Source organism: Chamaea fasciata, unplaced genomic scaffold, assembly GCF_029207755.1.
Source record: "Chamaea fasciata isolate MVZ Bird 193981 ecotype frontalis unplaced genomic scaffold, bChaFas1.0.hap1 SCAF_17, whole genome shotgun sequence".
Classification (NCBI taxonomy): Eukaryota; Metazoa; Chordata; class Aves; order Passeriformes; family Sylviidae; genus Chamaea; species Chamaea fasciata.
In genome coordinates this window covers 13,648,531-13,661,123 of record NW_027094102.1, presented here as the reverse complement: position 1 = coordinate 13,661,123, position 12,593 = coordinate 13,648,531, and the positions used below count along the sequence as shown (strand labels likewise).

Genomic DNA, 12,593 nt, shown 5'->3' with positions numbered 1-12,593 from the left:
GACAGTACAAGCAGCCCTTACCCACTGGATTCCCAGAGGACCAGAGCTACCAGACCTTTCTATGGGATCACTGCTTCAGGAAGACCACCTCACCTGGACTGCTTCCATCACTCTGCTCAAGTTGTATTCTGACTCTGTCAGTGGTCTTCTGTATTATTGCATCTATTTTATTTTACTTTTTTTCCGTTCTTCCTATTAAATTGTATCTCTGACTTGGAGCCTCTCATTTATTTTGCTTTCAAACCACGACACTGACGAATGGCAAGACATTGCCATTTGGGTAGAGAAGCTACCTGTGAAAGTCTGCATGTAGATGCCCATGTCCCCAAGAGTTGGGCTAATGAGGAACACTGAAACAACGAGCAGGTGGATCGGGCTGCAAAAATCGAGGTGTTACAGATAGATTTGGATTGGCAACACACGGGACAATTGTTCCTTGCTTGATGGGCCCTGATGCCTCAGGCCATCAGGGCAGAGATGCCACCTATAAGTAGGCACGAGACCGAAGGGTGGATCTAACCATGGGCAGCATCTCCCAGGTTATCCCCGCTTGTGAGATGTGAGCTCAGATCAAGCAAGCAAAGTGAGTGAAGCCCCTGTGATATGGGGGGCCGTGCTCCAAACATAAGTATGGGGAAGCCTGTCAGATTGATTACATTACACTGCCCCAGACCCACCAAGGCAAGTGCTACATGCTCACAGTGGTAGAAGCCACCAGTGGATGGCTGGAGACCTAGCCGGTCACACTACTGCCCGGAACACCATCCTGGGTCTTGAAAAGCAGGTCCTTTGGAGGCATGGTACCCACAAGAGAACTGAGTCCAACAATGGGACTCATTTCAGGAATAGCCTTATAAACACCTGGGCTAGAGAACACGGCATTGAGTGGGTAGACCGTATCCCCTACCATGCACCATCTGCCAAGAAAGTTGAGCAGTGCAATGAACTCTTAAAAAGAACCTTGAAGGCAATGGGGGGGTGGGACCTTCAAGGAGTGGGACGTGCATTTAGCAAAGGCTACACGGTTACTTAACACCGGAGGTTCCAGCAACCAAGCTGGCCATTCCCGATCCCAACCCCCGTGTACGGCAGGTGGAGACAAGGTTCTGGTGGTGCCTATGAGAGGTATGCTAGGAAAGACTGTTTGGGTTAATTCTGCCTTGAGGAAAGACAAACCCATTGCTGGGGTTGTCTTTGTTCAGGGACCAGGTTGCACTTGGTGGGTGATGCGGAAAGATGGAGAAACACGATGTATATCTCAGGGGGATCTTGGTTTTGGGTGAATTGCCTGAGACATTGTGCCTGTATCCATATCTGCATGTATGTATGGATGTATATAATTAGGATAATACATGGATGTATGTTGAAATAAGTCAGCTGAGACTCCATTTTCTTTATGCAGGAAAAGCCAAGTCTTTATGCACTTAATTTATACAGTTTTCACAGACCTTGGGTGCAACAACCCTACAAAACTACAAGCCACTGGTTGGTAGTTTTCTTGCTACTTCATTTCTTGGTCAGAGGGTGATTTGCGTCTGCTAAGGTTCAGGTTGTTTACATTTTTCCTTTGTGCGTTTTCATGGAGCAGATCTAATGTTTATGCAGATGCACTTATTTTTCTCCCCAAGAATAGATTGTTGCGCTAATGAACTTTTCATGCTCAAGATTGTTTTGTATGAGAACTTGTGAGTTATCTGCACTTAGCTAAAGTAGCGGGGCCTAATCCATATTTCATAAGACTTTTCTTTTATAACATCTTTTACCTGTCTGCAACATATGTGTATAGTTTAAAAGTCAAAGTTTGATGTAACATGTTGGCATGGGAAAAAATTCAGGATGGAAAATGTTGTGGGTTTGGAGGCGGGGGGGGGTGTGTTTAGTGAATTTTCTCCCATATGTTACCTGAGAAGGGAGATGTGGCAAGGAGAGGGCAGTTGATGGCCCTGGGGAATGAATGAGGGGCAACTGAAATACAAAAGAACTGGCCAGTGACCCTCCCACTCCACTGGAAGGCTCCAGGCAGGGCGGGCGGGATCGGGCGCTGCCTTGCTGAGGAAGAACCAGCCGGCTATGCTGGGAGCAGGGCAGTTTGGGCAGGTTTTGGTGCTGGACCCAGCACTGCTTCAGAATTCTCCTTGCCACCCACAGGCGAGCCGGTTGCTTGCAGCAGCTGTTGGTTGACAGGGACTTTTCGACACTTGCCATCGCAAGGAAGACCCTCACCATCTGCATGGGTGCTTCGGGGGAAACCAGACCACCCCACCTATTCTCTCTATCTCTGGAGAGAGGGAGCCCCAGCTGCTGTTTGCCTGGAACCTCACCAGAGCTGCCATCGCCAGGATGCTGCAACAGACAGGTGAGAACCTGGGAAAACCAGGCCCCCACCTTCTCTCTCTCCCTGAGGCTGCCCTTAACCCCTGGGATGGCTCAGAGCTCGCATCAGTGGCCCCCTGAAGCTGCCTGAGCCAACGGTGCCCTCTGCCCAGGTGGGGCATAACTACAGCAAAGTGAGAACTTCTTAATGGGTGGGAAAAGTCTGTTCCTGCTTTGGGGGGCTGTTGTTGTTCATTCTCTCTTGTTACACATGTGTATACATGTATTCCAGTAAAGAACTGTTATTCCTTTTCCCAGATCTTTGCCTGGAAGCCCTGCAATTTCAAGTTATAATAAATTAGAGGGAGGGGGCTATCTTTCCATTTCAGGAAGATTCCCAGCTTTCTTGGCAGACATCTGTCTTTTAAACCAGGACAATCTGCTGTCATTAATGGAAGAATTGACCTAGGAGGGAAAAGAACTCACAGAAGCACAGTTTCAGCCCTTGCCTAGAAATTGTTCCTGACCTCCACAAAACAGGGGCTTCCATGGTTTGTGGAATAGCCTTTGAGTGATCTCTACGCCCCGGATTTTATCTTCCTCAGAGTCCTCCTTCCCACAGTATGTCACACCTGTCTGGCACAGTTCCTATGCAGCTGGCATCCGCTGTCACCAACAACAGGACCACTTTACCCACCACCCTCTCCATCCAGTGAGAGGGAGCATGGATCATTACATTTTTCCCACATAAGATATGGAGCAGAAATCCCTGATGTAAATCCTGCCAATTCTTTCTAGAGATTTACATACAAGCAAAGATGCCTTGCAGAAAAATCTACCTTCTTGGATCCCTGGTGGTCAGTGGCACGAGCAGTGTACCCTGGAGGACGGTGCTGACTCCAGTCCTTTCTGACACCTTTGTTAGCAAAGCGGGGGATGGAGCAGAGTGTGCGCTCCCACAAAACCGGGAGGAGTGGCTGATGTGCCAGAGAGACGTGCTGCCATCCACAGGGACGACAGTTCAAGGGTGACAGTTCAACGCCAAGTGCTGAGTGCTGTCCTTGGGAAGGAACAACCACAGGCACCCGTATCTTCTGGGGTGGAAAACTGAGGTTAGGCAGGGTCCTGCTGGGCACCAGGATGCCCATGGGCCAGCAGTGTGCTCCTGCAGCAACGCAGAACAGAGCCCTGGGCTGCACTGGGAGCTGTGACTCGGCTGGTGAAGGGAGGGGATCCTTCCCCTCTGCTCCCCACCAGTGAGGCCAGCCCTGGGGTGCTGGGCCCAGAGCTGGGCTGCCCAGTAGAGGAGACAGGGACAGACTGGACAGAGGCCAGCACAGGGCCATGAAGGTGATGGGGGGACTGGAGCATCTCTGCCATGAGGAGAGGCTGAGAGAGCTGGGACTGCCCAGCCTGGAGCAGAGTAGGCTCAGGGCATCTCACCCCTGGGGATAAATACCTGGGGGGAGGCTGCAGAGGGGCCAGGGCCAGGGACAGCCCCAGGGGCCAGAGGCACAAGGTGACACACAGGAGGGGCCCTCCGAGCTCAGGAGACACTTCTGCACTGGGAGGGTGGCTGAGCACTGGTGCAGGTGCCCAGGGAGGTGGTGGAGTGTCCATCCCTGGAGGGACTCAAAAGCCCCCTGGACACATCCTGGGCAGCTGCCCCTGGGTGGCTCTGATGGAGCAGGGGCTGGGCAAGGTGACCTCCAGAGGTGCCTCACCCAGCCTGAGGTTCTGTGACTCTGAGAAAAAACAGGTTGCAGTTTCCTAAGGACAAATGGAAAAGCTCCACACATGGCAGGTTTCTCCTGCCCTCACCAAAGTGGTTCATGTCACATGTTTCCCTTCTGCACATTCCTCCCTGGAGGGAGGATGCCCCTAAGGTCACTCCTTGAGGCAGAGAGAAGTGTTTGCCTGTTGGAGTCCAGGGCATTCCTTTGGGCACCCTGGGAGGCCACAGACCTCGGCAGAGAGGTCTGGGACCCTAGCAAGAGGGTTAGAGATCTGTACAGGGGGGTCTGGAATCTGTACAGGGGGGTTGGAGACCCTGGCACAGAGCCCAGAGAGACACTGTCTTTGACTTCAGTCCATGCAAAAAAGCTTCTAACACTGAGAGAAGAATTACAAGTCACAAAGACGTAACTGACAGTAGTGTAGTGTGTCGCAGGGTGGAAAATTTTGTAGTTTTAGGATTCTTAGTATGTAGGTGCATGGAGAACAAGATGGAGGATTTAGGGTGTTGCCCTGAGTTCTTCCTTCTTCTCCCCTGGCGTCCATCTCCTGGTGACGGTGGCACAAAGTAGTTTAAGCAGATTGGGTCAGAGTAGAGTTGACCCCTTTAGTGTAGGTAATAGGCATTGGCACATAATTGCAAATAATAGACAGGTAGTTATCTGTATAAAAGGCAGCGACCTCCCATGGCGGGGGGAGTCGTCCTGTGTCCGAGCAGCTGTGAACATCTCAGCCAGGCACAGAGAAAATTGTAAGATAAGAAACTAATAAACAACGCGAGAAACCAAAGAGAAAAAGACCTTGAAGACTCCGCTTTTTTCTCGCGTCTGGCTCGGGGCCTTCAGAGGGCAAAAAGGGCCCACTCGAACCACCACCTGAATCTCGGGAAAAGAAAACCAAACCTGAGATTTGCCCATGGTCATTGGTTTGGGTGATCAGTCTTTACTTAAGAACTGGTTTTGCTGGCTTGAAGGGAATTGCTTCAATGTTGCTTCAAATAGAACTCACTATACTGGAAGCTATAGTTCTCTGTACTGGGTAGTAAGTAATTCTGAGAAAGATCTTTTCATTTAATCATGACCATAATAAACTCTTTATTTGCCTTCAAATATAACCTTCGTGCCATGGAACACAGTTATATAAAGGTTCAATTACACCTATACTATCCTTTAAACACAAACTACTGACTAAGTCTATGGCTGCATCCAGCGGCGTCCGGGCTCTTCTCTGAGAAGTCGAGGAAGCAAGGAGGTCCTTTCTGCACCTTGTGACTCAACAGGAGCGTCCTGCCTGCTCCCTGCACAGCTCTCCAGGTGGTCCTGCTGGTCCCGGGCCAGCTGTGACTGCAGCAGGGACACCTGGAAGAGGCAAAGGCCCGGCTCAGACAAGCCCACGCTGGCAGGAGCATCCGCAGCCCCACGGAACCGGCTGTCGGGGCAGACACAGCCTCCAAGTCCAGCCCTCACCAACACTCTGCCCTTGGGGAAGGGGAAAGGAACAGGCTCCCAGACTGCCCCTCAACAGAGCTCAGAGGATCAACAGGTCCACTTCATGGCTGGCAAACCCTTCCCACGTACATCCCTCAGCCACCACAGGTCTATTAGAGAGAGTTCCAACAGCATTTAGGAACCCAACTCTGATTTCCAAAGCACAGACTTGGGCCACTGACCCCTTTCTCCACAGGCTGTGCCTCAGCACAAGGGCTACTGCTCCTCTGAGCTACTGAAGGACTCTTCCTGAGACGCCGATATAGTCTGCCGGTCAGACTGGGAGACAGGCAACATAAAGTGTCTGGGGGGAACACTCTCCTAAAAGTTCTGATTCTTCTCCCTTCAGGTTCCACCAGCATGTTGGATGGGAGAAAGGGTCACAGAAACCTGTCAGCAAGCGTGGAGCAAAAGGATCTGTGGCCATCAGGGCATGGAGATCTCTGCTCTGAGACTCTGAATTGCACCAGACAACACTGGGGGCAAAAAGCTCTCTCTGGGGGCTGTGCAAGAGAGGTCAGTGAGTGTCTGGGGACACGGGGCCAGAGAGGCAGCAGAGTGAAGGTGCCTTTGTTAAAGCCATGGGCTGCCACAAGAGAGAGAACAAACAGAAGGGTGTGCCCAGAGCAGGCACAGGCAGAGGCAAGGAAACAAGCAGAGATCTCCAAAGCACTGCCTGGGCTAACATGTTGTGTTCCAGAGCAGCCCCAAGGCTCTGCACAGGCAGCGCACTTTACCTGCTCGCCAGTTCTCCTGGGCTCAGTAGTTGATTCAGGCTTCTTTGTCTTGACCTTCTGGAGTCTCACACGCAGCTGGGACACTGCAGCCCGCAGCACTTGCACAGAGTCCTTCAAGCGCCGTTCTCTTGCTCGGGACTCCTCCAGCTGCTGCAGCAGCTGCTTCTCTCGAGCTGCCTGGGTAGCCTCCATCTGCTGCACTGTGTCCTGCAGTATGTGGATCTGGAAGATGGATGCACAGAGCCTCAGGGACAGGGCTGCTTCTGAGGCTCAGAGTGGGCAGTAGGGAGAGCAAGAATGGAGAAATGACGTCAAGCAAAAAACACGCCTGAAACAGAAGGCCCAGAAGCAAGGATTGTAATGGAGACAAATGTGGAGAAAACAGGGAGAGGGAGGCAAGGGCCATCCTTGAGGCTGCAGCTCTGAACACCGGCTGAACTGGCTGTGCTGGAAGTGCCCTCCCCAGCCTGCCACAGCCACGTCTGTGTCCCCACATTGCTCAGGGCCTGGCACAGGCACCAACTCTGCCTGGGACAACACTGCTAACAGAGGGACAGAGAAGCTCCAAAGGAGTCCGCTGCAGCCTCTCCTCCCACATTTCCTGCTGGGAGCCGGCAGAGAATGGGTGAAAACAGTGGCAGCACGCGGCACCACATGCAGACTTGGCCTCAGGGTTCAGCAGCAGCACAAGGCAGAGCACGGCAGCAGTGGATGCTGCTGGGAGGGAAAAGAGCTTGGGGCCTCCCAGCCAAAGGTGGTGGTGTGTGTCCCTGGAGAAGAGGATGCCAGTGCACTGCTTACCAGGGCGTGGAGCTCGTCCACTTCTCTTCTATATTCAGAACAGAGCTGCAGGGTCTCCTGAAGAGCAGAACGAAGCTCAGTCACCTGAGTGTTCAGTGCCAGGTTCTTTTCTTCCAGCGATCTGAGGCACGGGTTCTGTGATCTACAAGTTGCAAATATGGAGAGACATGAGTTGCTTGCTCCTGACTCCCACAGTCAGGTATTCCAGGACAACATGGCTCAAGATCCCCACACCTGAGTATGAAAAATGGGAGGCATGGAAAGTCGTCCAGAGAAGGCACATTTGTGCCATTTCAATGGCAAAGCAGGGCCCTCTGAGGGAGTGCCCAGGCCTTCCTTATGGCCTGGCACAGCACAGATAGCCCAGCCCAGCTTGACTTCAAGAGCCAAGCCTTCAGTTGCTGTTCCTGACCTATGACACTGGGTAGCTGCGCCCAAACAGGCCGGGCTGGCGAGCGAAAGCCCAGCCCCTGCTCACAGCCCTTCTCTCCTCAGCACTTCTAAGCTGCTCTGCTGGGGGACAGAACAGATTCTTGTCCTGGCTGACTCCTGACGCTGTAATGCTCTTGATAATGGACATGAAGGTACATCATCTTCCAGACACCCTGTCTTTAAGAGACTTGCAAACTACTTTGCATGATACAGTAAAATCTCATGGCCATGGCAGCACTTGTAAAAAATCAGAACACACGGATTTTTCTCTGAACAACAACTACCTGAATGAAGAGACTGCAGTTTAAACTCTTGCAAGGTCAAGGAGTAGACTTGCCAGCTTTGTTTTAGTGTTGCTGGCTAAGCAGGCAGTAGCCCAAGTGACTTGTCCACCTTTACAGAGTGCGAGGGACCATCCAAAGGGGCCTTGGCGGGTTTGGCAGGTGGCTGCCCATCAACAATCAGCAAGAATCCTCAGAGGCTGTTGAGAATTCCAAAGAGCTTTTCCTGCTGCTCTCTAAGCAGTTCTAGGATCTGCCCCACACTTCTCAAGAGTGTGCTTGGAAGCAGAAGGCCCTCAAGACATTCAGCAGCAGCCTCTGGCTTCGTGCTACTCCCAATGTCCAAAGGTAAGAGCCTGGAATGCTGAAGATGAATCTTCAGTTCCAGAGATCGGGATCATGTCAAGCTACTTTGTAAGGAATGAGGGATATTCAATGCCCAGAACCAGGAACCAAACCCAAGAGACACTTGTGGTTTCACTCAACATCTGCATGGTTTAACTACTACTCAATTCAGGGTGGGTGGCTTGCTTTGGACTTCCCACAGGAGTGTGCTCAGCGGCACAAACAGGAGCCCAAGGCTCACGAGAGCTTTGCTGGCTTTAGGTGCCAGAAAAATAATCTTCACATGGTGGCATAGTTTTGGTTTTTTTTCTTGAGACTCTTCCATATTCTGTCCATAGAGTGTAAAAACATCTGGAAAGGATCTGCTCCCTGCCTTTACCTGGTCTCTGCCAGCTGCTTGGAAAGGTCATGTCTGTGCTGCTCCACGGCTGCCAGTTGGCCCTCAAGGGCAGCCTTCTCCTGGCACAGCAGCTCCTTCTCTCTGCACACCTGGGCCAGTGTGTGCCCTTGGCCAGAGGATTCCCGGTGCAGCCGCTCCAGAGCCCTCCTTGACGACTCTTGCTGCTGGGAAACCTGGAAGCGGGACAAGGTACAGGTCGAGCCCTTCCTCAGGAGCCCTGTGCAGAGCCAGCCAGTGCCAGCTCGCAGGCAGCCAGAGGACAAGGAGCACCTGTGCTCTGGGCTCAAAGTTTCACAGCATCTGCCCTATGCTGCTCTGATACCCTGAGCTCCAAAAGCCTCTGGCACTGCTCCCTTGCAAGTGCTGTGTCAGGCCCTGCTGGCTTTCCTGGGACCAGACAGCTCCTTCCCAACAAACATCCCTACTCCTGACTCCGTGTCGTCACTCAGAATTACCACATCTCCTACTACTGCCAAAACAATTTACTCTGAGCACCAGCAGTGCAGACGCTTTTCAGGCACTGGTCCAAAGCTCTGCTGGGTTTAGTCCCTCACTCTGCTCACCTGCTCTATTCCTTTCCACACCAAATCCAAGTTCCCATGTGTTCCCGCCCCTTGTGTGGGCACAGAAGAAGCAGCTCCCCATGCCCAGCTTTTGGCCTGGAGCTGATTGGAACAGCAAACTCCAGAGCTGTGTCAATCATTCCGGGCATGCCAGGAAACAGTCTGGCGGTCAATGGTCTCTGGCTGGAGCCAGGCACACAGACAAGGCTGCCTGCTGCAGCCCAGGCTGCCTTGCCCAAGCAGGCCTGGACTGACGGGGATATAGAGTCCCACCTCTTTATGGGAAACCTCATTGGAATAATTCAGGGATGTTGTAGTGGACTAAAGGTCAATGCCAGGGCCTACCTGGAGATGAGACTGGCCCATGCCAGTGTCAGGAGCCCTTCCCTTTGGGATTGCCAAATCTTTCTTCCAAGTCCTATTGGCAATTTCACTCTTGTGCGGTGCAGCACTCAGGACTTGAGCGTCCTGTCTCCCTTTGAGTTCTTTTCCTGTCAGATTCAAGGTGGCAGCAGCCCCATGCTCCAAGTCCTCCTGCATGCCTTCCCTCTCCATTTCTGGTTGCTGGGTTATATCATTCCAACTTTGCATGTGGGGTGCACGCATTTCATTCTTCTTTTCCAGATCTCTCATCTTCTGCTCGTACAATTCCCGTTCATGCTGCCAAAACAGGGAGAAAAAGGGTCCCTCATTCCCTCTCTCAGTTTGCTTTTCATACCACAAATGGACTCCTGCAGCAGGGGCAGGCACGAGCTGCCCCTCTCTCTCTGCCTCTCGGGATGCCGCAGACCTTTGCTGGGCCCCCCTTGATGCTGCATCTTTCCCAGCTCACTCAGCCCCTCCCAGCTTCCTTTCTGCCCTTCCCCGACCTCTTGCAGCTCCACTCCCCTGTTCCTTTGGGGAGGAGCTGCCAGAACTGCAGCCAGGATTTCAAGTCCACGCCAAGCAGGATTTAGGCAGTGCCACGAGGCTGTGCTCTCCATCAGGGAGGAAGGGAAGAGCAAACACCCCCAGCATTTCATTCCCTGGAGCTGGGCCCAACAGGACTGGATTCTCACCTCTCCTGTGTAGAGTTTCCATGGCACCATCCCCATGGCACCACTGCCCTCTTGGAGCAGCCGTGGCCAGACCAGTCTGTCATTCTCTGCTGCCACTCAGGACGAGTCCTGCCCTTGCAGGCACGTTGTATTGCACTAAGTAGTTAGTTCGTTTTGCACTGGGTGTTCCTGGTCACACTTTCCCGTGCACCTTTGCGCCCTCTTCACCTGATACCCTCTATCTCTCCCCTCCCCCTGAGTCAGCCCCCACTGGTCAACAGACTCCCCTCCCCTCCCCCTCTCCCCTAGGGCTTCAAACTCCCCACACGGGGGATCTCACCCTCTCTTTTCTCCTAGACATTAAGGTGTGAGTTCTACATTAAACTTGTGGGACTGTTCCCACGAGCAATAAGAGCGCCTTTTGTCTTTGATCATCGCCCTAGCCCAGATTCCCCCCTGAGATCCACAGCTAGCCAGGGCCGGACCGAGGGCTGAAGGAACTAGGGCACAGGCACACGTCCTTATCTGGATCAGCATTTGGCTTTCCCCTCTTCTCTCCCCACTGGCTGCTCTCAGATGGCCAAGGCCGAACACATTTCTATTAACAGCAAACTTGCTCTTCTCACCACTCCTCCAAGGTCCAGATATTTAGAAATCTCAACATGGGTTTGGACACTAAAAATTGCCCAAACTATGCAATGTCACTAGAGACAGTGTGAACATTGAGAACTAAAACTTCTAGGGCACTGAATTCGCACCTGGAGGAAAACCAGCAGCCTCAGCACCACCTGGCTTTGGCATGACTACAATATCTTTTCCTCCTTTTTCAGAAGAATGAAATTAGAAATGTTAAACTGGAAAAAGGAGCTCCTTAGAACTAGTAATGCAAGGTCCAATCATAGCCAGGAAACGGCCCTTTGTAGCATCTGCCAATCTCACCTGCATATCCTTCCTTTCCTTCTCCAGGCTCTCCAACTGCCTTTGCAGAGATGTCACCTTCTGACGAAGAGCCACAGCCTCTTGCTTCAGGACACCTTGAAAAGAGGTATTCTGGTGTTCTGCTCTCCACATTGCTGCAGGAGGGAAGGGGAAGGACAAGAAGGGGGAAAGCAAAGCAAAAGCAAACTGATGTGCATCCTGCAGAGCCAACAGCACCGTCTTCTCTGCCTGCCTGTCTTTGCCAGGCCCTAAGCCCACAAGGGCGCCAAAACTGACAGAAATGAAGGAAGCTTCCAGGCAGAGAGAAAAGCAGGAATGGAAGGGGCAAGGTTCAGAAGAGTAGGGAAGTGTCTTTGCTCCTGGACTTGTGCAGAGTGAGCAATCCAAGAGAGACAAAGGAGCAGGAATGCCTGTGCAGCCGTGCTCCAGACAGGCCAATAGCCTGGAGGCTCTGGCAGGGCCTGGAGTTTGGGGGAACGGAGCTGAGGCAGCCAGCTACAGCTCCTTAGCACAGACAGGGCACCTGAAAGGCACCAGCTGTGCACGGGATCAGCCACAGCACAGCCAGATGGCACTGCCAGCCATGGCATCTTTCTTGAGAAAAAGCTTCCACTGGCACTAGGATGGATAAATCTCCTGCTGATCGTTTTCCCCCTCTGCCATCCCTGGGCACTTTTATTCTGTGTGGCATCAGACATCCTCGCTGGCAAGACAGGATGGGGCAATGGGTGGAAGAGGAAAAGCTGTACCTTGCTCACTTTCCTCCAGCTGTTTCAGCAGCTTCTGATTCTTGGCATTTAGTTGGTCTCTCTGAGCCTTTGTATTCCGCAGCTTCATCTTCAGGGCCTTACACTGTATGACCATGGCCTCTGCTTTTTTCTCAGAGCTCTGGAGCTGCACACGAAGCTCAGACACCTCAGTTTCCAGCAGCTGCTTCTCTCGAGCTGCCTTCTCCTTCACTGTGTCCTGCAGGGTGTGGATTTGGAAGATGGATGCACAGAGCCTCAGGGACAGGGCTGCTTCTGAGGCTCAGAGTGGGCAGTAGGGAGAGCAAGAATGGAGAAATGACGTCAAGCAAAAAACACGCCGGAAATAGAAAGCCCAGAAGCAAGGATTGTAATGGAGACAAATGTGGAGAAAACAGGGAGAGGGAGGCAAGGGCCATCCTTGAGGCTGCAGCTCTGAACACCGGCTGAACTGGCTGTGCTGGAAGTGCCCTCCCCAGCCTGCCACAGCCACGTCTGTGTCCCCACATTGCTCAGGGCCTGGCACAGGCACCAACTCTGCCTGGGACAACACTGCTAACAGAGGGACAGAGAAGCTCCAGAGGAGTCCGCTGCAGCCTCTCCTCCCACATTTCCTGCTGGGAGCCGGCAGAGAATGGGTGAAAACAGTGGCAGCACGCGGCACCACATGCAGACTTGGCCTCAGGGTTCAGCAGCAGCACAAGGCAGAGCACGGCAGCAGTGGATGCTGCTGGGAGGGAAAAGAGCTTGGGGCCTCCCAGCCAAAGGTGGTGGTGTG

At 52.6% G+C, this 12,593-nt stretch overlaps 1 protein-coding gene across 1 annotated transcript; it reads right to left on the bottom strand.

Annotated features, from left to right (window-relative positions):
- Positions 1-5,182: 5,182 nt before the first annotated feature.
- On the bottom strand, positions 5,183-7,665 carry LOC136298501 (coiled-coil alpha-helical rod protein 1-like). Its single transcript, XM_066199241.1, has 4 exons — positions 7,661-7,665; positions 7,073-7,214; positions 6,272-6,493; positions 5,183-5,405 (listed from the first exon to the last, which is right to left on the bottom strand). The coding sequence occupies exons 1-4, from the start codon at positions 7,663-7,665 to the stop codon at positions 5,241-5,243; spliced, it is 534 nt and encodes a 177-aa protein (XP_066055338.1). The 3' UTR covers positions 5,183-5,240.
- Between the last annotated feature and the right edge of the window lie 4,928 nt (positions 7,666-12,593).